The sequence below is a fragment of the Idiotropiscis lumnitzeri genome, chromosome 16 (assembly GCF_059441095.1).
Source record: "Idiotropiscis lumnitzeri isolate Australia: NSW breed Sydney's pygmy pipehorse chromosome 16, RoL_Ilum_1.0, whole genome shotgun sequence".
Taxonomy (NCBI): Eukaryota; Metazoa; Chordata; class Actinopteri; order Syngnathiformes; family Syngnathidae; genus Idiotropiscis; species Idiotropiscis lumnitzeri.
Window position 1 is genome coordinate 14,694,815 of NC_142406.1, and position 25,873 is coordinate 14,720,687.

The 25,873-nt window shown below is 42.9% G+C and overlaps 4 protein-coding genes across 8 annotated transcripts; 1 reads left to right on the forward strand and 3 right to left on the reverse strand.

The window, feature by feature from the left end:
- Positions 1–1,084: 1,084 nt before the first annotated feature.
- Positions 1,085–7,954, forward strand: LOC148321627 (death-associated protein kinase 2). 4 transcript variants are annotated; one of them, XR_015846832.1, is made up of 13 exons: positions 1,085–1,379; positions 3,773–3,933; positions 4,078–4,299; positions 4,418–4,556; positions 4,633–4,762; positions 4,852–4,900; positions 5,022–5,048; positions 5,117–5,269; positions 5,659–5,704; positions 5,776–5,865; positions 5,942–6,022; positions 6,212–6,283; positions 6,392–7,954. XR_015846832.1 is itself a non-coding variant. In XM_088318473.1 (12 exons), exons 2-12 carry the CDS (start codon positions 3,872–3,874, stop codon positions 6,230–6,232), a joined length of 1,020 nt encoding a protein of 339 aa, XP_088174599.1. In that variant the 5' UTR covers positions 1,085–1,379; positions 3,773–3,871; the 3' UTR covers positions 6,233–7,954. The 4 variants fall into 4 exon arrangements, 3 of the variants coding, with proteins under 3 accessions (XP_088174599.1, XP_088174597.1, XP_088174598.1); XM_088318473.1 differs by having other exon boundaries at positions 6,212–7,954; XM_088318471.1 differs by lacking the exon at positions 6,212–6,283.
- tpm3 (tropomyosin 3) lies at positions 7,439–11,175 on the reverse strand. Of its 2 annotated transcripts, XM_088318469.1 has the most exons (10): positions 10,597–11,175; positions 10,385–10,510; positions 9,425–9,558; positions 8,991–9,108; positions 8,834–8,904; positions 8,634–8,709; positions 8,475–8,537; positions 8,319–8,388; positions 7,720–7,798; positions 7,439–7,625 (listed from the first exon to the last, which is right to left on the reverse strand). In XM_088318469.1, the coding sequence occupies exons 1-10, from the start codon at positions 10,933–10,935 to the stop codon at positions 7,622–7,624; spliced, it is 1,080 nt and encodes a 359-aa protein (XP_088174595.1). In that variant the 5' UTR covers positions 10,936–11,175; the 3' UTR covers positions 7,439–7,621. The 2 variants fall into 2 exon arrangements, with proteins under 2 accessions (XP_088174595.1, XP_088174596.1); XM_088318470.1 differs by lacking the exon at positions 7,439–7,625 and having other exon boundaries at positions 7,716–7,798.
- An 881-nt stretch (positions 11,176–12,056) lies between these two features.
- On the reverse strand, positions 12,057–21,656 carry arhgef2a (Rho/Rac guanine nucleotide exchange factor 2a). Its single transcript, XM_088318467.1, has 23 exons — positions 21,324–21,656; positions 20,134–20,217; positions 18,814–18,976; positions 18,312–18,379; positions 18,152–18,215; positions 17,929–18,061; positions 17,694–17,803; positions 17,477–17,620; positions 17,145–17,395; positions 16,952–17,077; positions 16,760–16,877; positions 16,601–16,677; positions 16,347–16,518; positions 15,270–15,346; positions 15,023–15,195; positions 14,877–14,944; positions 14,619–14,807; positions 14,460–14,546; positions 14,313–14,362; positions 14,178–14,228; positions 13,821–14,114; positions 13,397–13,541; positions 12,057–13,288 (listed from the first exon to the last, which is right to left on the reverse strand). Exons 1-23 carry the CDS (start codon positions 21,372–21,374, stop codon positions 13,260–13,262), a joined length of 2,724 nt encoding a protein of 907 aa, XP_088174593.1. The 5' UTR covers positions 21,375–21,656; the 3' UTR covers positions 12,057–13,259.
- A 310-nt stretch (positions 21,657–21,966) lies between these two features.
- Positions 21,967–25,871, reverse strand: LOC148321630 (palmitoyltransferase ZDHHC18-B-like). The gene is made up of 9 exons (XM_088318468.1): positions 24,890–25,871; positions 24,645–24,805; positions 24,363–24,512; positions 24,076–24,213; positions 23,958–24,002; positions 23,765–23,874; positions 23,359–23,471; positions 23,189–23,288; positions 21,967–22,845 (listed from the first exon to the last, which is right to left on the reverse strand). Exons 1-9 carry the CDS (start codon positions 25,165–25,167, stop codon positions 22,558–22,560), a joined length of 1,383 nt encoding a protein of 460 aa, XP_088174594.1. The 5' UTR covers positions 25,168–25,871; the 3' UTR covers positions 21,967–22,557.
- Between the last annotated feature and the right edge of the window lie 2 nt (positions 25,872–25,873).

A 25,873-nucleotide genomic window follows, 5' to 3' on the forward strand; every position in this document is an offset into this window, starting at 1 on the left:
CATTTAATGTTGTCGACATGTCTTTCTACATGTTAAAACAACACCCCAACAATGCCGTCAGAGCTAAGAAAACAGCAATATAAACGCAATTAGCACAAAAAATAAGGATGGCTCACAAAAACAATAAAGAAAGTAAACAGCACAATATTCACCTCATTGGCCACATTCACTCAAAAGGAATAAAGGTTTACACATCGTCACACAAAACGTGACTTGTCGTCTTGCCTTCTCTTCAGGGTACATTGCCTCTTCTGGCCATTGTGTGCATCTTATGTCCATGTCCCTAAACAACATGTGGAACAAAAAAAAAGTTCCCCCCTTTACTACGATTTTAAACCAAAATACCTGAAAATTATACCTTACTTTACATTTTAAACACAAAATAATGTCTTTATTCAGTGTATTTTTGAACCACATTAAAACTATGAAATAAATGAGACGGCAGCTATAACACATTCATCTAAACTACAAGTGTGTTTTTGACCTCTAAATCCACAAAAAACGGTTTCTTCATTTTATACATTATCTTATGCTCCTTCGAACTGGATTGGTGTTTTGTGTTGAGTCCCACCCATTTACTTATTGTCAGGGTTTTATTACAGAGTTTGTTTGGACACTGACAGCTTTAAGGAAGCTGTGCTACGATGGTGTTTTTAACCATAAAATCTGTTTAAAACTTTTCTGATATTGCCGGTTCTTATCATTTTTAAAACCCGGAATCTTAGTCTGTTTGGCATTGTAGAAACATGTCAAACACTGCCAGTTCATAACTATTAATGAATTAGATTATGTACCTTATATCTGGTATATGATGCAGAACAGCTTATAAAAGTTTAAATATTTTTTCCCCTTATATTGGGCAATTTTATGATTTTTTTCACTTTATCAAAAGCATTGACAGTCACATGGTCCCTAATAGATTTACTAAATGTAATTTAGCCTAAAAAAACATTTGAATAAATTATCTTGTCATTTTAGTGACGTTTCCTTTTCTTTTTTTTTTACAGTGAGGATTTAATGCTTTAACAACTCTTTTTCCGGTTTTATTGTGAAAGCGCGCGCCCTTCGTTCATGAGCGCTTGACCAAAAACAAATAACGCGTTCTTCGGTGAAATCCTTCCAGCGAAATCGGAAGAAAACGTCTGCACGGCGGCCTCAACATTTCACTGCACGTCGTCATTAGGAACGAGAATGGGTCTGATTGCGCAATCAGTTCCATTCGGAATCCGAAAAGTCGCGTCTGCTCTGGCGGTAATTCGGCTATGACGTCAGAGACGTGCGAGTCGTTTCCGCATTCCCAGCCTGCGTCGTGCACGGTCGTGAGATTGACTGTTGACGCTCTGCGAGCGAGCAGTCGAGAGCAACGCACCTCCTGCCGGGTGAGTAAGCGCCCTAACGCCGCAGAACAGAATTCGGTGCTCTTTCCAATTTTTCACCACTTTATACATATATTGTCTTTGCGTTATCCGTAGTGTTGTTATTATGTCAAGTCAAGTGCTCTTATTTTGCATAGCGCCCATTTCCTCGACATGTCACAACAGGTTGACATGCACGCGGTAGTCATGTTGAGACACTACACACAAATATTTGTTTTTGTTTTTTTGTTTTTTCACTTTTGAACGCGCGTTTTTCTGTCTAAGAACACAAAGAGTGCCAGTGTTACATTATATTGCCTAAATGTCACAATGGCTGCCTGTTCACAGTCTCCCCTGAAATATATTTTGCCCTCACATTTATTGTCAGTTAAAACTAAACAAAGCTAACTGAAAAGGTTTGTGTTGAATGATGAATAAAATGTGGCTAAGATTCTAACTACAGGTGGAGATAAACTGGCCCTCACATTCTCCTTTTCATTGCAAATCCCCCCAAACTGAACCAAAAAAGCCTTCCTGTTGAATCTCAGTCATTGGACTTCGAAGCTCTATGTGTGTCCTGTCGTGACAGACATGGCAAAAATAAATAAATAAATGTTCATAATTCAGCATTACCCATCGGTCTTGTATACTTGCTTCCATTTGGACATGATTTTGTGCATCCCTAAATGAGAGAAATGTCCGCCAAATTTCATGTCAGTGGGTGACGTGGGTGTCAAACTTTGTTAGGGTCGCTACTAGATGAGTCTTGTTGAGGTTGTGTTCCAAACTTGTAAAATAAATATTTTTCACGAGGATACACAGGCTGATAAAATTTCTGGCTTTTCGTGCTTATGACTAATTATCATGTTATCAACGCAAAACGACAACAAATACGATTTAACACTGCGCTCGTGATGATTTGGAAGGACAGTGAAAATGACAGCTTGCTCATTATAGTTTGACAAGTTCCGAGCGGGGGTGCCACATGCCAACGCTGCCCGCTATGGTCAAGTGGGCGGCATTATTCTGCTCAATGCGACGCTGAGTGTGAAAACAGGAGTTCAGAACAGTCCGAAAGACATTCTCCTCCTGGAATGTCTTTAAAAAGCACTTGCAAAATGATTAAAAAAATTTTTTTTGTAACACTATATTGTTCTTTTTAGCTTAGCGGTTTCAATAGACAATTTATCGACAACGCACACAATCAAGAAAATTCTAAACAATCAATTCATTGATTGTTGTAATCCAAGTTGCTAAACTGGAATTACAATTTAACAGCATGTCGCGGTTCAGAAAATTTCCCACTTTAGTGGAATGCATCGTCACTTGTCCGGGAAAAAAAAAAAGTTGACGCCATAAAACAAAAGCAATTCAGTGACGAACGTATCAGAGGAAATGAATGCGTGGCATGCTTTCAAATGACTGCAGCGTATGCGTGTCATTCCCTGGGGCCCGGCCACTCCTCAATTTACTGGATTTCAACGCAACACGCCAGATACAAAAAGAAACATGAGCAAGGTTTGAAAGTAAATGCTTTGGAAGTTCATGGTTAACACAATATTATCAGCTAGAAGTGAAGCTCATGAGATAGTCATGGTCATTGAGAAAAAAAAAAAAAACAACACTCATACTGGCTCTCTGCCGTCATTCCGAGTTAAATAAACATCCTGTCTCTTTTTTTTTGGGTGCTGTGCAAATACATACTGGCCTAATACAGCACAGCTTGGATGGTTTAACTGCTGCATGCCGCAACCAGGGAAGTTGGACAGAAAGTGGAAGTGGAGCATAACTGATGTGCTCGTACTTTAAGGAGGGTTGTGCTGCGACTGCGACGTCAAGGGAGAGGCGACAACAAAACGTATGCTGCAACTATTGATCAAATTACTTTTTTTTTTTTTTTTATACGCGAGCTGTCGATGTTGATAACTCACCCAAATCACTCAAGAGCCATACTAGTTAACGAGTTTGCCAGTTAAAAGACAGTCAAAACTCTCATTCTTGACGCCCGCGTCACTCACCAGGCCAGGTCCCACAGCCCCCGCCCCCTTTTTTGGCCGTAACACATTAAATCAGGGTTACTACAGTAGAACACGAGAACAGCGACCCCAAGTGGACAAAAGTAATACCTGCACCTCAGATGTACGCGGTGCAAAATCGCATTTGTTATCAGATTAATCAGAATTTCAGAGTGAATTCTCTCTTTTGATTTGATTCTGGACTGTAAGTAAATAAGTATGTAATAATTTAAATAAAGAAACAACCCTCATTTTCCTTTTTTTAATATTTTCCAAAACAATAAATGTCAACCCTCATGGGTAACAATAATAATGATATTTTAGCATTAAAAATATTTTTTCAATTACCAATGCTGTTTATTGTGTGGAACTTTGTCAAACTGAATGCTGGTCTTTGTTCAGGTGCAGACGTGGTGGATGATCATGCGCCATTTGTGGTTTCATATAAATTAACCATCCACGGACAAAGAAGACGAAAGAACCCGTGTGAAGTGAATCGACATGGCTGTGTTCAAGCCTGAGAACGTGGAGGATTTATATGAGATTATGGAAGTACTGGGGAGGTAGGGATGCGGACATTGATTCAATTTTAAAATGATACTAAAGGTAAACACAAGGGGGCCATTAATGTAGCCTTGTGGCATTCCTTAATTATTTTTCTCTACCTCAAGCTTGGCGTTCTCTGTAACTTTTCTCCTCCCACACAGCGGCCATTTCGGTGAAGTCCGCCGGGTCCGCGAGCTGGCCACCGGAACGTACTGGGCGGGAAAGTTCGTGAAGCTCCGCAAGACCTCGTGCAGCCTTCTGGGCCTGGAACGGAGCCGCGTGGAGCAAGAAGTGGAGGTCATCCAGGCCCTGCAGCACCCCAACATCGTGGCTCTTAAAGACGTCTTCGAGAGTCGCTCGGAGGTGGTGCTCATCCTGGAGATGTGAGTGGACCACATGTTTTGAAGTGTATACGAGAACCGGTGGGGACTTGTTCTCTGTACTATAAGAAATGTTCCAGGTACTGTCTGTGTCACTCACCCTTTTCCGGACGAATCCTAGCGTGAGCGGCGGCGAACTCTTTGACTTCATCGCAGAGAAGGAGGTGCTGACAGAGGACGAGGCCATCGAGTTCATGAAGCAGATTCTGGCTGGCCTGAGCTTCATGCACAGCAAGAACATCGGCCACTTTGACCTCAAGGTAGCACGTTCGGGATGCGTTCGGACAACAAGCTGCGTGTATCACCGTACATTGAGCTGATTCGGTCTCCATGCAGCCCGAAAACATTATGCTGTCGGACAAAGAATCGCCGCATCCCAACATCAAACTCATTGACTTTGGCCTCGCGCACCAATTTTTCCCCGGGGAGGAGTACAAGAGCACCAGCGGCACCCCTCAGTACATTGGTCAGCCGCACTCAATTTAATTACAATCAAATCAAAATATCAAGAACCGATATACAAACATTTTTTTTTTTTTGCCGTCTTGTGTGCAGCCCCAGAGGTGATCAATAGCGAACCCCTGGGCACAGCGGCCGATATGTGGTGATTATGCCGCGCACATCCTGTCCTTGCACATTGTGTGTCCTGCACGTTGCTATTTTTTTTTTTCCAAGTACTATTCCTCGCCTTGACACTTTTCTCGTATTCTTTCTTTTCCCTTCAGGAGCATCGGCGTCATCACGTACATACTGTAAGTTGAAAGCGTTTGACAGATGGGTTGAGCCGTTTTACAGTCTTTTTCTCGCCTCGTGTCCACAGCTTGAGCGGCATGTCGCCCTTCCAGGGCAACTCAGACGAAGACACACTGAGGAACGTCTTGGCCATGGACTACGAGTTTGACACGCAGTTCTTCAGCACCACCAGTTCCACAGCCAAAGATTTCATCCAGAAACTCCTCGTCAGGAATCCCAGGTAGGGCTCGTGTGCGACACCCTCTTGTTGCAACAAATTTATTATTTATTTATTAATTATTATTATTATTATGTGTAAAATATTTATATTTATTTTATTTTTTCAGAGAAAGTATTTTACTATATAAAATGTATTTAATTTCTATTTTAAAATTGTTTTTCCATTATGCGATAATGTACATTTTTATCAAGTTTTATATAAAAGTAGTGATATATTATATATTCATACTTTATACTTTTATTTAAATACACTGTCCCCACAAAGACAATATTGGATTATATAATGTAAAAAAAAGTCATTAAATATATTTATTTCTAAATTGTTTTTTCTGTGTTGCACCTTTCCATTTTTTTTTTTTTTTTTACACAAATAAAATGTGTATTTTGCAGTGAGAGACTGACGGCCGAGGAGTCTCTTCTTCACCCATGGATCAAGGTCAGCGCATTCCATGTTGTATGCGTCTTCTGTCTGTTTTTTTTTGTGCTGACTCGTCTGTTCTGTTGCAGCCCCTGACGCGTCAACAGAAAGCCAACAGGAATCGATCGTCCATCAACATGAAGAACTTCAAGAAGTTCAACGCCAGAAGGAAGTGGAAGGTACAGAGAGTATCTATTTTTGTTGCGCTCTCGTTTGTTGCATTTCATATATCAGAGTATTTTTTGATACCTCCAGATGTCCTACAACATGGTTTGGATCTGCAACCGCCTGGTCCGCTTAAAACTGTTGTGTAAAGGCAGCTCAGAGGCACCCGAGGTAAAGATCAGTACACTGAGCAGTCACTTAATTAGGTACACCCGGAAAAAAGCTCACTGCATCTGGTAAAGAGCGTTTAAAAAAAAAAATAATCCCCCGACTACATTGCACATTTTTAACACTCCCTATGAACATCCACCGTCCAAAATTTCTATCCAGAATTTCTATCTACTTTTCAACCCAATTTAGAGTTGCTCGCCTTCAGTGTAGTACCACGTTGTGCTACACAACATGCGGGGCAGAACCGAGCTCGACTGGAAGGCAAGCATCGCAAGAAAAAGAAGCAGGGACGGTCGTACTGAGCTGTGCTAACAGTCATTGTTTTCTCTCTCTCTCTCGTTTTTTTTTCTTTTCTCAAATACCCTACAGAGACAATGTGAAAGTGACGCGGAGGACACGGACAGCAAACCTGCATCGTTGCTACGAAGACGTCTGAGTAGCAGTTCATAGTTGACAGGCGGGCCAGCACCCAGCGGCGAAACGAAGGACGGACTGTTTTTACTCGGCAATCTGCAGCATTCTCACTGTGGATGTAGCATAATATCGAGTAATGTTGAGTATATCGGAAGCTGTTTGAGCGCCGATTCCATATCCTTGAGGTCCATCTACGAGTATGCATGCAAATACGTGACCAAATGATTACTTCCCCCGCTAATGGAAAAAAAACGGCAGAAGGAAAATCTTCCCTTCATTTTTCATGCATGTTATGCCCAACAAAAAGCTCAATGCTGAATTTCCATTCCAAAAACATTCCTACCTCAACTCACCTGTTATCGTAGTAGCATGGACGCCATCACGACAGCCATTTTGTGGAGCACTTATCACTCATCAAATCACGTTTATTTTCCAGTGTTTTCTTTTTTTTTTTTTGTCTAAATGTATTACGGCCAAAAAAGGATTTAGTTAACAGTGTTGCTCATATTGTACTGAGCGACTCGCTCACCCCCTGTCCGAAATGGAAACGCATTGCATTTCCTGTTCTATGGTTATCATCATCAATACAAAGATATATTTGGGGTTGGACTACACAAGTGTTCCACTTTTTGGACTTTTTACAATATTTTAATGCGGTCTAGATCAGTGATTCTCAAAGTACCTGATGCAAAATATTCCCTGCCTATATCGCGTAGAGTTCAATTGTATTTAACTTTTCTGTACAATAATGCATTTTTTTCTTGTAAATTTTCTTGTTCAAATTCTGCATAGGCACAATAGCTCAAAATAATATTAAATATACTTTTAAGGACTAAAGTCCTGTCTTGTTTTTGATCAACACTGCCTACTAAGCTAGTTTTTTTTTTTAAGGTGGCACACAGTTTGAGAACCATTGGTCTAGATCATCGAAGGTCCCCTTGGAGCTGTTTTATTTATTCCCGAATATATTTCGACTTTTAAATACGAGTACACGCATGAAAAGACCTTCCTCTTGATTTTAATATTGTTACAAAGAATGACAAAGAAAAGGTTTGACCGGGACCGAAACAACACTGTTTGGTGGGATTTTGCAAAGAGGTGTGAAAGTGCAAGAAACAACATTTCGTGGAAGAGGAAGAGGAAGAGGAGGGGCACATTTGGAGGGGTGTAGGGCTTCCTGGGTGTTTAGCTAGAAAACACAAAAGAAGTAAAAAAAAAAAAATGTCTCCAATTGTCCCCAAACGTATAGTTCAAAATGTGAAAATGTCACGTGTGTGTCTTACATGGATGTCATGTCATTGAGCGCGTGGTCCAGTTCCTCGCTGATGGCTTTGTACTTGAGCTTCTGCGCGTACAGCTCGTCTGAGAAAAGGGAACACGATACAAACAATGTGGGATGATTTTACTCCACTGCAGATGGGGACGACCAAAGCTTTAATTGTCTAAATGCATTATGAAGTTTTTTGCAAAAGTTTAAAATTTCATCCAAGTGTCAATAAAATGAAGTAAAACTGCCCACATTGTGAAGTCCTTTTTTTAAATTTATTTATTTTTTGTCAAGACTACGAAATAAATAATTTTCTTATTAGCTTTTTTTTTTGGGGTACATAAAAATGTTAAACTCAATAAATAATATTTTGAAAAATATTTAGGGATTGGCAAAATTAATACATTAAATAATTTACAAAGGTAAAATGCCTTCAAAATGATATTTTATATAGCATATATTTTAATGCTTATTCTAAACTGACTGCATGCAGTTGCTTTGTACGTTGAAGAAATAAAAGCATACACTGCGCTCGAAACAATGTATAAAATAAAAAATGTGTTATTATTGCATAACTTTCCATGTATTATTATTTATTTATTTTTTTTCCCTTACCTTCGAGATCATCGATCGTCTTCTCCAGCTTGGCCACAGACCTCTCAGCAAACTCTGCTCTGGTCTCAGCCTAATCAACATAAAACAATTCACATCAACATCATCATATCCATCTCTTGAAGCCATTTTAAGTGCAGAAAATAAAGTCTTTCCCACCTCTTTCAGTTTATCTGTCAGGATCTTGATCTCCTCCTCGTATTTGTCCTCCTTCTGGGAATACTGTGCGGACAAATTCACTCCGATGAGCGTGTGAATGTGTCATTATTTTGCTTTGTTGGTGTGAAACGTTGACGTTGTGAGGTCGCGTTGCTTTACCTTCTCCGCCTGAGCCTCCAGAGACTTCAGGTTGTTGGTGACGTTCTTCAGTTCCTCCTCCAGCTCGGCACATTTCCTGGCACGTGCGATTTTGTTCAACGAAAACAAAAAGACAACGGACAAGTTCGTTGTAAGAATTGTACGTCAAATATTCAACGTGATATCGTTTTCATTTCGAAGATGTGTGACGAGACACTCACGCCTCAGCCAGCTCCGCTCTCTCCTCCGTACGCTCCAGCTCGCCTTCCACGATCACCAGTTTACGGGCCACCTGCACCACACACGCGACATTCCCAAAGTTAATGCCTCGCCTCCTCACAGGAAGGTTCGGGACACGACGCAGGAAGTCCGACTCACCTCCTCGTACTTGCGGTCTGAGTCCTCGGCGATATGCTTGGCCTCCTTCAACTGGATCTCCTGAAGCTCCATCTTCTCCTCATCCTTCAGGGCCCTGTTCTCGATCACCTTCATGCCTCTTCGCGCACAAGGAATAAAAGTGTTACTTTGTCGCCATCTGGTGGAAGCTTGGTGTTTTTCAGCTTTAAATGGTCGATTGTGTTTAGGAATAGCACGTCATCTGTCAAATACTGTTGAGTTGTGGCGTAACATGGATGTTCATTTCAGTTAGCTGGGATAGTCTCCAGCACCCCCCGCGACCCTTGTGAGGAGAAGCGGTACAGAAAATGGATGGATGGATGGATGGATGCTTAAGTCTCTTTTGTTTTGTCAGTGTTATAAATCGACTGCGTTAGACTTCATCGTCATTTTCTTCCCCACTTCCCGACGATTACCTTTCGCTCTCGTCGGCCGCCTTCTCGGCTTCCTCCAGCTTCTGCAGAGCGGTGGCCAGCCTCTCCTGAGCTCGGTCCAATTCTTCCTCCACCAGCTGGATGCGCCTGTTCAGGGAGGCCACCTCCGCCTCGGCCTACGCACACGCACACGCACGCAAATTGTACAGTCTGAGTCACACAAAATGCTGCGATGAAGCGGCACTAACTTTGTTCGGTTGTGGTAACAGGACAACTTTATATGAATTATGTAAAATATCTTTAATGCATCTCAATTAATTTCTAGATTTTTCCAGGAATAAAATTCCCAAAATACCTATTTTATATCTTGTATATAATTCTACTTTATTGGGTCTATTTAAAAAACACAATGTTAGGATGCCAAGTGTTTCTGTTAATAAAAATGAATCTGTATAACTCAAGTAAAAACTGAGAAGTGGTTGCAAAAGTGCGCACACCCTATTAAAACCAGCAATGCGACTTTCGTTCAAACTGATATGAAACGGGAGTCAACACACACCAGCCGTCATTTAAAGTGGCTTTGAGGACTCCCAAATAAAGCGCAGCTGTTCTAGTATGCTTTTGAGCGTGTACAATTTGGATCGCCACTGCATTTGGATGCATACTGTCGGCTCATTTAGCATTCAACGCTATCAGGTAGCGCTCACACAAGCGTGCGCCTAAAAAGGAGTGGGGCCATTGTTAAGCTACAAGTCGAGGTTTAGCGGCTGACATCATGCCCCAAGCAGGGGCCCTGAATCCCCTCAACAGCTGTGTGTGTGCGCGTGTGTGTGCGTGTTGGGGGGGGGGGTCTTCATCCAGAGCATGAGGAGAATGGAATGCACAGCGCGGCTTGATTTACACTGGCAGCTTTTATCAGGCGATATGACCATATGAGAAAAGGTTGGCTCAATTTCATTGGGTGAAAAACAACAAATTGTGAGCGTGTCAGCGTCAACTCACATCGGCAGCTTTCTTGTCGGCCACCTCCAGTTTCTCCTGAGCATCCTTGAGTGCCTCGGAGTATTTGTCCAGCTCGTCCTCTGTCCCCTTCAGCTTCTTCTGCATCTGCAGGAGCTCGTCCTCGTGCTGGGGGGGAGGGGGGAGAAAACCACAGGTTTGTCATTTTTGTCGATTTTAAGAAACATTTCAGGAGCGGCCAATAAGTGTCCCACCTGTTTGCTTCTGTCCTCCGCCGCTTTCTTGTCAGCTTCCGCCTGCTCAGCCTGGTCCAGAGCGTTCTCCTTGTCCAGCTTGAGCATCAGCATCTTCTTCTTGATGGCCTCCATTTTGCCTAAGTCTGTTTTTTTTTTTTCTTGAGCAGAGAGGACTACGAGATGAAAAGGAAGGACGGGATGACGGATGCCCAAGCCTGGCGATGGGGAAGAGACACCAAACTCTGACCAAGATGGAGGGTGGACTTTTATACGGGGGGCCGAAGAGGGGGACGCCCCCACTCTGGGATCATCCCTGTAGACGCACCCTCTGTTTGGACACACCCTAACTTGCAGCATCCTGCTCTTCTCCTTTCCCTTAATTTTTTTTTTTAATTTGCTCACATGATTCTAGCTTTTTGCAGTTATTATAAAAGTAATTTAAAAATATGATTGAACTATTTTTTAAAATTTAATTTCAAGTATGTTGTCGCACGCACGCATGTGCAATATGTTATTTTATATTTGACGTCCATAGCCGTCTTTGGCAGTGAATGAATCGTTTTATCCAATTAGGCTTGTTTTAAATTAAATAAAAAGTTAAATCACTGACTTTTTCATTAAAAAAATGCACCTTTGGGTGAAAAACATTTTTGTTTTAAATATGTCAGCATATCCAAGATCCGAACCTTGCCCACACTCATATTGTGCATTTTTCATCCCAACCCGCCATGTGAGTCGCCTTCTTGTTGAAATAAGAAAAGGTTACTGTGAGTGTATGTCCTTAATCCTGAGTAATGCTACTAGTTTAGCATGTTGACTCACAGCTGTTGGCGCTGTCAAGTGAGCACAAGTCTGTTCTAATCTGGTGTGACACTCAGTGAGTTTGCACTGCGCACATACTGTAATGCCGCAGCCCCGACGTCAACAACATGTCCGACACCAACCTACAAACTTGACTCGTGTATGTGTGTGTGTCCACATGTGTGAGAAAGTGTGTGACTGCATGTCTGTGTGTGTTCAGTGCCCTAAAGTGACTTCACTTCCTGTTTGTCGTGAATAATAGACACTTAATACTCGTGTTTGAATAGAAATGATACGCAATAAAGCATGTCGTTAAAGTGTATTGTGACTGAGGCGTGTGTGTCTGCGCCGGACGGCACGCACAGAAGAGACGCTGGCTGGAAATTCCTGCCTTGTAACTGTAGTCCATCACCTGGCCTGCCGCAGACTATAATTGGGGGCCTCCTGGGAGAGGGGGTACAGTCAGTGGCAACGACAAGCGTATATATGGACTGACGGAGGTGGGGAGGGCAATAAGAGGTTGTTGAGGGGCTATGACTATGTCAGTTATTCCCCTCGGTGGGCCTCGGTGGGTTATTAATAAACATCTTTTGGCTGACATTGTCTGCGGGATTAGGATGAGGGACTCTGCAGAAGGGTCTCTGTGCTTCTTTCTTGGTGGCATGAACCTTGACATCTTTGGTGGTATGAAAAGTTTATTGATGAGGAAACAATACATTCAGTATTAATATGACAATGGATTCATCATTGCACACTGCGCCCTACTGACAGCGGTTCCTAATATTTTGACGCAGGTTATTTTATTGTTATTCTTCTGAGTTTACAATCCATGTGACAAAAAGTAAGCATTGCTTTCAGGTTATAGAGTATACAAATACAGAATGTAATAATAATCATTTTGTATCCAGAAACATCACCTGGCAACCTCGTAATAAATGTGCATGATAGAAAAGTGTGACAGCAGAGCGGAAAAGTACAATCCCAGCGCATTCTCAGTCAGAACTGGAGGAAAACCTGGAGTCTATTGCACTGAATAACAAATTCGCGTAACGCAAGCGAACACTTCTGATGGGATTCCCTTTTTAAATACAACATAATAAATCAGATATATGTACAAGTATTTGTATCTAAATTACTTCTTTGCTTCCTGATGGTGCCTTGATTAAATCTCAACTTTTACCATTTATTTTATGTTATAAAACACACTGTGATGACATAATTAAATAGAATATTAATTACGCTTGTGCATCATGATTTCATGCATTCATTGTATGGCTCCTTCTCATGTGCACGCCTTGGCCACTAGGGTGCAGTATTTTGCTCACAACTATTCAGTACACTGCGGTAATAGTAGTTGTTTTGCACAGATGATAAAGAATATATGCCTGTGAGCATTTTGATATCAACTGTCTACATTCAAATATTAAAGGGTTATAACACATGATTAGCCCCCTCTGAGACATTTTGCATTGGATGTTAGCATTAAGACAAGTGAGCATTGGCTTAAAAACTTGTAAGTGGGTCACTTGTAAATTGAGGTACCACTCGACTAAATACTTTGAAATTACCCTGTAGGTATTACGTAAATCAAATAAAAAATTTAAAAAAAAAATCACAATTATTGTTGAACAGAAGCACATTAGTGTAATAGTGTGATTTTTAAGAATGTTTTTTTCCTGCCTTTTGTTCTGGAAGTAAACGCATGCAAACGACACACGCAAACACGAAAACACGCACACACACAAGCCTTTAAGTAGGAAAGCAAAGCGGCTCAATAAATTAAGTAATTCATTCAAGACATACGGTAGATACGCACACGTTGCAGCATAATGGCTTTTCGATTGGAGTGTGTGAGGGTCACTTAGCTTGTTGACGGAAGATCAGATCTCCTCAGGAATTTCTTGGAAGTCTGTGGTGGGGGAAAAAAGCGGGCTTAGTGACAAATTAACAGGCATCAGGAGCAAGTTGAATTTATTTTAATAAAATACGACAAACGTTTTTTTTTCTTCTGTCTAACCTCTGGAGCTTTCAGATGCCTCTTCTTCTTCCTCATCATCGTCAGATGTCATGTTGACTTCCTCGTCGCTGCCTCCCTGAGGAATGTTTGTTTGGTGTGCCTCGTTGTCCCACTGGGAACTTGCACTCAAGCCTTCCCTTGCAGGCTGCAAATTATTTTATTGAATAATTGGTCAATAATAATTCAATTAAATAGAACCAACACAATTATAAAACGACAATGAAATATTGTATTATCAAAATACCTGTACATTATTTTTTATATTTTATAATTTTATTAGGCAAAATTCATGAGAATTATATTAAGTTTTAATTAAAAAAAAACAAATTATTTTCCAAACGGATTTTTTTTTTACTTGACCTAAGACTGACATCATTTTAAAACAGAAATCTTAAAACTTTAACGCAACCCCCTGTCCTCTTACTTGAGCGGACTTGTGCGAGGACGCCGCATCGCCGCAGCCCTTCATGTGTCGAACTTGCTTCTCCAGCTTGGCCCGGGCCTTCTCGCTGTCCTTGAAGCGAGTCTCGGCGTCGCGCAACCTCAGAAGCTCTTCTTGCAGCAGGCTGTGCTGCCTCTGCAGCAGAGCCAGCTCGCCGATGGTGGCGCCGGTGGCGGACTCGCGGTTCTGCCGCCAGGAACCCGCCGACGCTGGCGATGCGGCGTCATCCTGCTGCAGCAGCAGCTCCAGGATGGAGTCTTGCTTGATGACAGCAGCCTGCAGGCGCCACACGCATTTCGGGTCAAAATGTGGATGTGGTTGGCGGTATACGCAACTCACCTGTAATGCATGGAGGTAAACGCTGAGATTCATCAGCCTCTGACAGACTTCCTGTCCAACACAAAAACAACAAATCATATTTAGCGAGTATTTAATATTGTGGTGGGAGTGAGTGTGTATTAAACCGAAGCTCACCTTTGCTGCTGGCAACTCATTCACTCCATTGATGAGAAGATCCTGATCACCTGCAAGGCGAAAAAAATAACATTGCATATAAAGAATAAATTCAAAGAAATTATTTAAAAAATTGTTTAAGAAATTAAAAAAAATAATAATAATTACTGCCGTCTGTCATGTCCATGTGGGTATGATGGCACAAAAGAGGGACGTCCACGCTGGAGCCCAGCAGGAGTTCACTCAGTTGGTCCACTAAAAAGAAACATCGCTAATCAAACCAGCACCATCACTGTGATGACGGTTTTTTTTTTGTGTGCGTGTTACCCTCGACCGTGGCATCAAGCAGGAACTTCTCGGCCCGCGGTGCTTGTGGGGTGTCCGCCCTGAACAGGTAGCGCGTGACGGGAGGCTCCAAATCATCCTGGCAACTGGTCACCTGGGCCAGCTCGCAGAACAGGGTCACCCTCTCCTGCAGGAGCTCCAGCATCTCCCGATCCTTCTGCTGAAGGTCCGCTGCGAGCACGCACAACAAATCAACCAACCAATCAACCAACGTGCTGGTTAATTTTGCGTTAAGCAGACCTTTGAGTCTCCTAAGATGGGCCTTGTGCTCCGTCTCTATGAGTGGGAACTCTTCCCGTGATGGACACCTGAACACAAACAACAAGCAGATATGAATAAACAAACATTATTATTTATGCTGGTCTGAATTTGGTCTATCCCCTAACTTGCTGACGGTGCGCTGAATTTGCCGTATCCACGCGTTCTTGTCCTCCCTGGAGGCGGCGTGCACCTCGTACATCTCCGGCGGTGAGCAGTCGTTGATCAGGAACATGCCTCGCTCCTGGTTGGCAATGTCTCTCACGATGAGGTTCTGCAGGGACAGCACGGGAGGCTTGTCCTGTAGACGGACAAGTTTTATCGGCATGCATTCGTGATACATCCTTACATCTTAAATATGTTTTTGTAGCTTACCAAGCATGGAAAGATGTACCTCTGGTCTTTTTCCTGAAGAAAAACCAGGATGTCCGTCATCAGTAAGACCTGCACATCTACACAAAAAAGAAAATAATTTGTTGTTTTTTTTGCATTTTTTGTGATGCTACCATAAAAAGGGTACAAAGGGGAAATGGGCCAACTAGGTAGTTCCAGACAGAATCGCCCTGAAAACATTTTTCTTCTCCCTCTCTGCTACATTTTTTTTTTTAAATCCATTAATCCTAAATCAAGGCTCTCTGGCCAACCACACTTTGTCAACCTCCCTCTCCCAGCCCTCTTCAGTCAAATCTGGTGATCCGCAGGGCTCTGTTCTCAGCGCTCTCGTCTTCAAGACCCCTCTGCTGTCTACATCCTCCCGCTTGATCAAATCCTCGGAAAATCCTGTATCAAGTTCTACTGTCACACAGATCAAACCAAGTTCTACATTTAGTGAGTGACAAATAATGTGAAAATATTGCTTAAAAAATACCCGTACTGTTAAAAATGAAGTGTGAGGACATTTTGGGTTTAAGAGACTTGGCATTATTCACGCAGAGGGAACAAAAAGTGCTTTGACATGGCAACAACTTCGACATTTAGATCTAATGACTCTGCAGCACCTCCCTCGATTGCCTCCCAAGAAAGCAAAAGGCCACAACAACAACAACAGGCCAGTACCACGATGGTTGGAGAGGGTACGAATGATCCCCTCAAAGCTCACTCGCATCGGGTTCTAAGGGAAGGCGCTTCATTTTGACGGCGCTATTAGAGTGGTGAGAAGACTTGTATCCAAATGTATGTGTGTAATTTTAGATCAAGATAATGAGAGAGTGCCAGGGAAGTGCAAGTGTCTTGTTTTTAAAGCTGTAGTGTCACCGTAGAAATTGTAGCGGCGAGGAAAAGCTAAGCCCGGTGTCATAAAGCTAGAATGAAAAACAACTAGTCAGCATTTGAAGACAGACGTGGAATAGGGTTACAACAGATGAATTAAATTGTGTTGTATTTTTGGATACCCAGTGAGAACCAGCAAAGAGAAAAAAAGCTAGGCATCCAAAATGGACGGATTTTTTGCACCTTTGAGTCGGGATCCTGGGGTTTTCCACATCAATGTTCCCTCATAGACGAGTCTGCGGCGGAGCAGCTCGGCGGGCCTGAATAGTCCGCCGTCCCTCACCCGCGTCTCGGCCCGCTGGTCCAGCTTGGCCTGGATCTCCTGCATTCGCTGCGTCTTCTCCAGCTCCTCCATCTGGCATACAGGACACGAAATCAATCATGTCTCACGTCTCGTGAGTCTTTTTTTTTTTTTTTTTTTTTAAATATGTCAATACCTGTTGATCTATTGAATTGAGAAGATCTCTGACCATGGACAGAGCTTGGGCTATGGAGGACGCTTCCTCCTCATCTTCTGTGAGACAAAATAAATGTAATCCAATCGAATCGCGGCTGTCATGCGGTGCCAATCGCGTCATCAAAGTGTGGCAATTCACCAAGGGTGTTTTGCAGAATGCGCTGAATGAGGACGGGATACTTGGATATGCGCTGAGTCACCAACAAGATGCATTCCTGGATGCCATGGCAACGCAGCCATGGTCCTCGACTCACACGCTGCACACATACGGAGGCAAAGCCGTTCGATCCAATTCCATGATCTTTTTCTTTTGTCCTTTTTTGCCTCTCACCCGAATGAAGCACTGAAACCTCTTGTCTCGGGCCAGCAGCGACTTGTACAACTTGACCGCTTTCATGTGGCGACTGCAGAACTCTGCGTAGGTCTTCTGCATGTCATCCGCACTTTGACCGGAGAACTGGGTACACAAAAAAATGCAAAATGTGAAAATATTTCTTATTTCTGTAAAAGTGTACGGTGCTCACCTGCTCCAGCAGTATGTCGCCCAAACGGTGTATGGTGAAGTTGCAGTCGGACTCGGGCTGCATGCTGGCGTTGCGGCGCAGCAGCAGCTGCACCAGGAAGTGCGAGTGGATGCCGATGAGCTGGTCCAGGCAGGGGAACAAGGCGTGCATGGTGCTTGGGTCCAGCTGCAGCTCCTCCAACATGCCCTGCCGGAACACCCGCTCCATGATGCGCAGCGTGCGCATGTGATGCACCTCAGTCTGGATCAACTCTGGGTGGCGAGATCAAAAAGATATGCTTGCTTTGTTGTTTCTTGACTCAACTGCAGATAAACTGGGTGAGTTCCATTCACCGTAAATGACATCCTGCCTCTTAATGACATTTTTGCTATGCGCATGCAGGTAATCCGTGTCCACGGCCATGCTCCACGAGTCCGCCTTGAAGTCCTCGCCCTCCAGCTCCATCTCCTCCAGGATGGAAGAGTAGTAGTAGTCCCCTTGAACGAGAACATCAACTTATAAAGGCCAAGGTATCACCCAGTGGTGGTCCTCAGAGTTGACAATGTGTACCGTCATCATTGAGGGACTCCACCGACATGGCCCGGTTCCTGAAGCTGAGGGAGTCCGTGGACTGGGACAGGATCCGGCGCAGCCCCAGAGGAGAGTCTTCATTCAGGTTCCTGTGGCAGACAATTGGATAATTCATTTCTGATCTTTTACTTCACTTTGTGATCTTCAATTCGGCACATTTTACTATTCAGTTTGAGCAAGAAACACAGAACAAAATCTTCAATAAATTACTCACCCTGCAATGTTGTTCGTGGAAACACTTTTAGACAGCGTGAGGCCAGAACGCCCTCGCCGAGATCCGAGCAGGGAATGCCGGAGGCTCTCGGAAGGGTAGATGGCTGATGTGGGACGCTCACGCATGACTGGATCTATACATTGAGAATGAGCCATAAAATACTTTTTAAAAATAATAACAATTCATAAATCAGGATTTTTACACATGATAAAAAGTTTCTCACTTCTTGTGCGCAGCGTGACATTCTGCAGAGATGAGTTATTGCGCATTAGGGCGGTCTTCTGCTGCTGTGGACGGCAAAAGCAAAAATCAGAATTATAATGGTCAAAGAAAACCACGCATTGAGAAGTTTCAAGATGAAATATCCAAAGATGGCGTCTCACCCGCTGTTTGACTTTGGCGCAGTTTGGCAAAGTGTCTCTGCAACGGTTGTGGATGGTCGCGTTGCATGCTGCGGGGAAAATAATGCAAATCAAGCTTAGCTTCCTTCTTGACTGAAATATATGATTATTTTACTCATATATTAATATATTATATAATATAAAATTTAATGAAATTAAATGTATATATTTTAATTATTTTATATTCCCAAATAATATTTGAAATATTATTGTAAGACACAATAAAATTAAGCAAATTCGAAAATAGGACAGACCTTAAATATATCAAAATTAAAAGAAAAATGAAATTGAATAATGATCCAATTGTATGCACATAAAAGTGAAATGAAAATTGCAGCTAAATAAATGTTTATAAGCAAACTTATTCAAGATGAAACTCAAATGTATTGAACTTAAAGTGAAATACAACTGAGCTGAACATGGGCAGTGACTTGGTGCACCACTAGATGGCGTCGGCCACCATTTTGCAAAGGCCGTGACTTACTGGGACAGCAGAGCGCCTCCTTGGCCGTGATGCTCTTATTGCAGGCCGAGCAGAGCGTGGTTCCCGACACTGTGAGGGAGGTGAAAAGGTGGCCGTTGTTGAAGCGGGCCTCCCTCTCGCGGGCCGCCTTCTCTCGCTCCCTCATGCGCTCTCGCTCTTTATTCTGGGAAGATAAAGGGGGCAGTGGGGGGGTCAACAGAATTGCATCATGACAAAAACATTATTTCAACTAGTCTGCACAGGTTTAAGATTGGTTAATCGTCTCTTTATTCTCCAGGAGGTTTTTTACAATTATGCATCTGTTTCTATTAGTGTTTCCTCAACTCAGATTAGGGAGGGGGGGTGGATGGAGGGTGTTTCGATCTTATGATAGTCACACTGTAAAAGCAGAAGTCACAGTGAGCAGCCTGCAAGCACATTTTCAGCCAAACAAAACGCTTTAAAGTGACAGTTACAAAAATAAATGCACGTCTGGTCACTTCTGGTGTATTCATTTCAAATACAATATATGGTTTCGTGGATTCACCCTCATTTATCTGCAATGTTAACTATGTAACGATGTTTTCTTAGCCCCCCCCCCCAAAAAAATGTGTTCTGTACTTCAGTACTGCGCATACATTGGCGATTGCTTCTGCACACAACTGCAATTTGCATTCACATGCTGTGCTTGAGCAGCTGGTTTCGCCAACCGTGACATAGTTTTGTATGTTTCTAAAGTTCCAAGTGGAGTTCTTGTAGGTTGAAATGGCGACATTTTAGGAAGACGCCGTCGATTGGTCTGTGAAGCAGATTTTACAACAATGGGCCTTTTTTTTTGTGTGCATGTGTCGGCGTACTGATAAGCGACATTAGCATCCTTAAGTCGAGCTAAGGTGCTGCAGAATGGAGAACAATGCAAAAAAATATATATATATTTTTTAAACAATTTCCCCATCACAATCCAAATCCCTCACACCTGCACCGACGCATTTTTGCAACCTTTTAGAGGCCCTGGAGATTTTCACACAGAGCGGCAATACCACATACACGCGCGGCCATTTCTATGGCAACGACTACTCAGCAAGAGCGGTCACACAGTGTACAAGCAAACACACACACCTACACCCACAGACCCAAGCGGCATTACTCGGCGCAGTATGACTACATAGACACGATGGGTGCAGGCCTGCAAGCGTGTGTCACAATCAGGAAACTGCAGTGGCACCCAAGAAGAAGGGGAAGTAACACACAGAGAGAAAAATTCATACAGTTGATGTTCTTATCTAATAAGGTTGACTTTTTTTTTTTTCAAAGCATAGTGTGCCTGTGGTGGTAACTCACCCTCAAATTGATCTCCCTCATCCTCTCCTGCCGCAGTTTGGACAGGCTGGCGACTCGGGACATGTCGTATCTCCTCTCAAAAAACTGAAATAAAAAAAAATTATGAAATGCCCGCTTTTATTTTTTTCCTACTCAATTTGTGGCTACTGAATTTAAAAAAATTAAATTAAAAAAAAGTTCAAATATTCCTTTGCACTGGCCAACTGCGATGTGCCTCTGCCTCCAGTGAAGTGTCTGTTCCTGTGAGAAATCTGACTTGAATCATCATCACTGCCGCCCCCACACTCACACACACACACACACACATGCACACACACACGGAGTGAGTTTGCGCCTCTATCTCAATGCCTCATGGACTATTATTTGCTCCTTCCTACATCCTGGTGTATTTCTAGAGAATAATCATAAAAAATCTCATCATAGCCACACACTCTCTCTCTCTCACACACACACAAAACAGTTTACATCCATGTTACCAAGTGAGTACGACATGTATACAAGCACCATCTCCAAGTTGCCCCCAACTCCTACACGGGGTCAGCAAGTGAGTTTATTTATACCGAAAAAAAAATCTGAGCCTGTGCGAACAGCTGGTAGCATTTTTCTTATAATCAATACTATAATTGGTTTCATGAGTACTTTAGCTGGTGAGTATGTTACAATCCATGACCAGAAGTACGGTATAGAAAGGTACACTTAACATGTATAAGAGGAAATCTCTGAACATTAAACAAGGGCTTCTCCTCCTCCAGTGCCCAGTTTGGCCACCAGGGGGCAATATTCAACTAAATGAAGATTCACATTGTCAGTTATCAGTGACTCAATAAAGGCATTGATATCAGTCTTTTTTTCCGCACAGGATAAAAGAATGTACACATTTGAGTATGGCGATACTAAACCGTGGCAAATCCTTCGAAAGCCAGTCTTAGCTTAGGCCAGGGGTGCTCACACTTTTTCAGCATGCGAGCTACTTATAAAATGACCAAGGCAAAATGATCTACCTACTATGAAAATGCAAATTTATATATATATATATATATATATATTTATATATAAAATTTAGAGAGAAAGAGAGATTTTTTTGTACAATGTATGTAGATGTAGCCAATCTCGGTGGTGGCTTTCGATTTTCAAGTAAATTGTCTTAAAAATGACTGCTGTCCTGACAACTGGCTTTTTAATTCCTTCACCTTTCTCTTCCTCAGCTCGCTTTTCGGCGGAAAGTCGGTATCATTTTCCATGAACAGTCCGAAAATCCCGCTTCACATTTCCCTTCTTTGGTATTGCGATGGTAGATGGTAGACTGGCAGAGGCGGCAAACGCACTTCGAAAATGTCATCGAGAAAAAAAAAAAACTCCTCCTCCCATTCCGTATTAAAGTGATATGTTTTTGTCTTCTAACGTGGTCCAGCACCCCCATTCATGTTTATACCCCCCTCGAGTTCAGGAGAATATAAAACGAGGGCTTAAAATTGGAGGTAACCAACTCGCTAGCTTGTTAGCACTTAGCACCGTAGTTTGCGCATGCGTGGTGACGTATGTGTCACAAAAAAAATCAGGTGTCATCTGCCGGAGTGGCCTGTATCAATCACATGACGGATAATGATAGGCTGACGTCTATTTTTTTATGAGCACGTAATGAGCACCCCTGACTTAGGCAATTGCTCTTCCTAGTTACGTTCACGTTTTTCCTCCGATTGTTTTGAAAGCTTTCAGTTCCATCTAGTGGCCAAAGACTGAATTGTAACAACAGCAGCATTAAAAAAAATCCATCCCCAAAGAATTATAGTTTAATATTCTTCAAATTTTCATACAAATACAGCACTACATGCTTCTCCTTAGAAATGCATTCCATATGGGTAATGTTTTTTTGCATCTTTATGACTATTGCCTTGCAGGTTACAATGTGGATAAAAACGACATATTCCTCCACATATGAGTTGTCAACCATTGTGGTGCTTGGCGGCTGAGTGCAAATTGTCAAAAAGGAGAGAAAACTGTCTTCATTGAGAGGAAACGACTCCAATGCACATCTACACTGTACTAACACATGCAAGCTCAATTTGAGAATAAAAGAAGATACTTATTGGCACAAATCAAACCTTTATCTAGTCTCAATCACCCGCACAGATATGAAAAAAGAATCAACACATGGACCCAAGTTTTTAGTGCATCATTTCACCAATAAAAAGGGATAATTACTCATAAAAATGGGGATCCCACAATAACAAATACAATTTGCAAAAAAAAATAAAAATAAATTGGTAACTGTGCCTGCATCAACGCTGGACAGTGTACACATGGCCTCATGGCCTTTCAAAAACAAATTGAGTTGTTCCACAATTGCATTTGCAGATAATTCAACTTTCCCTGAAAATGTTTAAGTGTCACTGAGGTGGAAAGGGGAAAAAGGAGCCAAAAGCTTCAAGGCTCCGCCCTTTGTCCGTGGCGTGCAGCGTGGACATCTGAGGCAGGTTTGGCCATGCGCTTTTTTGTTTTCTTAGCTTTCGTCTTGGCGGGGCGCGCGTGGGGGGTCTCGCTAGGCGGTGGGCCGGCACTCCGGTGCGTTTCGCAGTTTGACGAGACCCCCGACGTGGGGTCGAGATTCGTTGCCGGGCCTTTGGCCAACTTTGACTTACCCTGAGGACACGGGGTGGACAGCAGCGGTGTGTGAACGGTGGAATCCGGCAGACCTTTAGATTCGTGTTTGGGCTGTGAACACACCACAATCATCAAAAAAAAAAAAATTTGCAGCTTGTATACAACCAGTTAGGTTTTTTGAGTGCCTGCATTGAGTGTGGAAATAAACAACCAGTGAGAACAAAAACGAATTAATGCTTTAATTGCATTACCTACCGTGAAGCCTGTTTGCAAAGTGCCGCCAAAGAATAAATATGCGCTTGAGAAAGGCCAACAATGATTCCTTTTCTCCGTGTTTTGCATACGGCACACCCATAGTCACACTAAATCATGTACTCTGGATCTCATTCCAGCGTGTCAAGGAAAGCCGCCAAAAACCACAAAAAGGCTTCCCTTGTTCGTAAACCCGCCTTACCACGTTTAACTGACTCGAAGCGGCCGCGGCGGGCTGTTCGATGTCCGCGCCGGCCTGAGCGGGCTCGTCTGCGGAGAGGAAGCCTCGTCTGTTGATCAAACTGCGGTAGCATAAAAGTAATAATTAAAAAAAATGTAAGCAGGCCTGTTCCCGTATGAAATTAGTCTTACCTAGGTGGCATGGGTCCGCAAAGTACAGCGCAACAATTGATGAAGATGTTTCTGTGACTGTAAGGGTTGGAGACATCTTCTGAGCCACTCTTCCCTGACCAAGTACCTTTCATCTGCAAATAGAAAATAATTCACTTTGATTTGCACTTGTATTCAAATTCAACCATCCTATGGACATTCTTTATTTTCAAGTCATTTTAGCCGAATGAAACCCTAATTAAAATTCTCATGTTTCGTGAATTCACCCAAAATGCCAAAGCCACACACACACAGCAGTTTTCAGGAAGGTGAAAAAGCGTCATTCGGGAAAAGTGAGGGATGATACGTAACTTTTTAAGGTTTAAAAAAAATGACTGGATAGATCTTCTCAAATCCAACGCCACAACGACACGCCAATGTTACTCACGTCTTCATTCGTGGTGAGGTCGGACGCGACGAGGTACGTATGGAAACCAGAGAGGCCCAAGATGCACCAGACCGAGAAGAAACAAATGATCAGCTCCACAGCGGTGCAAAGTCGAATCAAGGAGACCAAATGCAGGTGACGTGAAGGTGATGACTAAAAAAGTTGATTCCAAAAGATAAAGGATATCTGCAAGGACTCTCTTGGAGGGCATTGACCAGGCTTTTCCCATCCTGTGCTCCTGAAAGGAAACGATACCATCGCTGCTTCCAATTCCGGTCGGTGTCATGGCTATCATACTTTATTTTGCTTACTCATCGTCAGATGTGTGGCCACACAGCCAAAGATGAACGCCGTCAGAAAAGACAGAGACACGATGAAGGCGTAGAAGAAACGGTAGTTGCGCTTGCCCACGCAGTTTCCCACCCAGGGGCAGTGATGGTCGAATCGCTCTGAAGGACAAACAAAAGTTTAAGTTTCTGTAACATGCTTTTTTTTTTTTAAAAGGAAAAAAAAACGATTGTCCCCCCAAAAATATCAAGATTTCAATCTTGAGGCGAAATAATGCCGCAGAGCTCCGATAGAGAGAGCAAAAGCTCACCCACGCAGTTGTCGCACAAGCCGCAGTGGGAGGTGCGCGGAGGCCGGAACATCTTGCAGGTGAAGCAGTACTTGAGCTTGACCACCTGCTGGTTAATGAGCACCTCCTTGGTGCGCGGCGGGGGTCGGTAGCTGGCACTCCCGGTGTTGTCTGCAAAAAATAATTAACCTTTTAGCCATTTTTTTTCCAATTTGATGCACATTGCACTGCTCTTTCTGGTATGCATGCGCATAAAACAGACATATGGATGTTTGGATGGATCCATTCTCAGTATCGGCATACCGATCTGCTTCTCAATGTCAATAGCCTCGTCCATCGTCGCTCGAGGCAGGATGCCGGGGTCTGAAAAGGTGGTCTGAAGCAGCGTGACCACCACAAATGCAAAGAGGAGTCCTCCGACCACGGGTATGGAGCTTGTCAGGTGTTTGACCAGGAAAGGACAGCTAAGAACACAAGAGAAACAACCTTGTTTGCTGTGTGCCATAAAAGATATGCAATACAAAAACATCAGGTTGACATGAACTCACTCGAATATGAAGAATAATCCACTGGTGAAAAGGATGAGGCCCAACGTTAAGGGCAGCATACCACTCTGACCGGCCGTGATGAGACGTCCATCGCAGAAGAAGCGGTTCTTCCCAGGTAAGACCTCCCACCTCCTTCTGGGTCTTCTCGGGGAGTCGCTGCTGCAGTCCTCCTCGTGGTTCTGGTTCTGGGGTTGGGGTTGGTGACAGTGACCCGACGAGGTGGGCGTGACAGTCCCGGGTCTCCTCGGGTCGATTTGCTGGTAGTCGCCTTTATTCATGACAGGGCTTGTTCTGCCAATCTTAGCACGACTTTTTCGAACGAACCAGTGACGTCCCCGGATTTACATTCGTCATTTTCCATAGCGTAGTGGTAGTTAAATGCGTCCCCTTTTCTTTACATGCCAAATTGGCGTCCTCTCAAAGGGTTCCCCACCGAGCATCCTTAGCCTGTTCGCCATTAGTCGCTCACGTGCCAAATTGGACTATATTTCTACATAATCATTTAAGATCCAGCAAGAAGCGCTAAAGAGGAAGAAAGTCATCTCTCATCGAATTCTTTGGCTTCCGTCGTGAATGAATTAAGCTGTTTTATTGTTTACTCAGTAAGCGCATGCTGCCTGGCTGCCGTGCAGAAGAACCAATTTCCGGCTTGTCAACTTCGAAATAAAAGCATTTTTACATTTGCAATCTGGTTCAAGTGCCCCTGTTGAGGAATAATTTCCAAATTTATGCAACGGTATTACATATGATATATGTTTTGAAACGATATCTATCGCCAAGAATGAGGAATAATGAAACACCAATTAATAAATACCACTTCCGACTTTACGGCTATACATCAAGTCAACAGTTTTGCCCAATGGATTTCGCCGATAGTTGTACCAAAATAAAGCGCAATAAACTGAAGGCAAATTCGTGATTGGTTGTGTGTCTCATTGAATACAAATAAGTTAATCCGATTTCAGATGTTCTACTATCACGATC

Excerpts from the sequence above, each read along its gene's own strand:
- LOC148321627 (XM_088318471.1), top strand. The coding sequence starts at position 3,872 with ATGGCTGTGTTCAAGCCTGAGAACGTGGAGGATTTATATGAGATTATG. Across the intron at positions 3,934-4,077 it reads ATTATGGAAGTACTGGGGAG|CGGCCATTTCGGTGAAGTCC; the intron begins GTAGGGATGCGG and ends CCTCCCACACAG. Across the intron at positions 5,866-5,941 it reads ACGCCAGAAGGAAGTGGAAG|ATGTCCTACAACATGGTTTG; the intron begins GTACAGAGAGTA and ends TGATACCTCCAG.
- tpm3 (XM_088318469.1), bottom strand. The coding sequence starts at position 10,935 with ATGCTGCAAGTTAGGGTGTGTCCAAACAGAGGGTGCGTCTACAGGGAT. Across the intron at positions 10,511-10,596 it reads CGGAGGACAGAAGCAAACAG|CACGAGGACGAGCTCCTGCA; the intron begins GTGGGACACTTA and ends CCTCCCCCCCAG. Across the intron at positions 8,710-8,833 it reads AGAGCGGAGCTGGCTGAGGC|GAAATGTGCCGAGCTGGAGG; the intron begins GTGAGTGTCTCG and ends CGCACGTGCCAG.
- arhgef2a (XM_088318467.1), bottom strand. The coding sequence starts at position 21,374 with ATGGAAAATGATACCGACTTTCCGCCGAAAAGCGAGCTGAGGAAGAGA. Across the intron at positions 18,380-18,813 it reads GGAGGCGCTCTGCTGTCCCA|CATGCAACGCGACCATCCAC; the intron begins GTAAGTCACGGC and ends TTTTCCCCGCAG. Across the intron at positions 16,678-16,759 it reads CATTCTGCAAAACACCCTTG|AAGATGAGGAGGAAGCGTCC; the intron begins GTGAATTGCCAC and ends TTTGTCTCACAG.
- LOC148321630 (XM_088318468.1), bottom strand. The coding sequence starts at position 25,167 with ATGAATAAAGGCGACTACCAGCAAATCGACCCGAGGAGACCCGGGACT. Across the intron at positions 24,806-24,889 it reads GGATTATTCTTCATATTCGA|CTGTCCTTTCCTGGTCAAAC; the intron begins GTGAGTTCATGT and ends TTGTGTTCTTAG. Across the intron at positions 23,289-23,358 it reads TGCGGACCCATGCCACCTAG|TTTGATCAACAGACGAGGCT; the intron begins GTAAGACTAATT and ends ATGCTACCGCAG.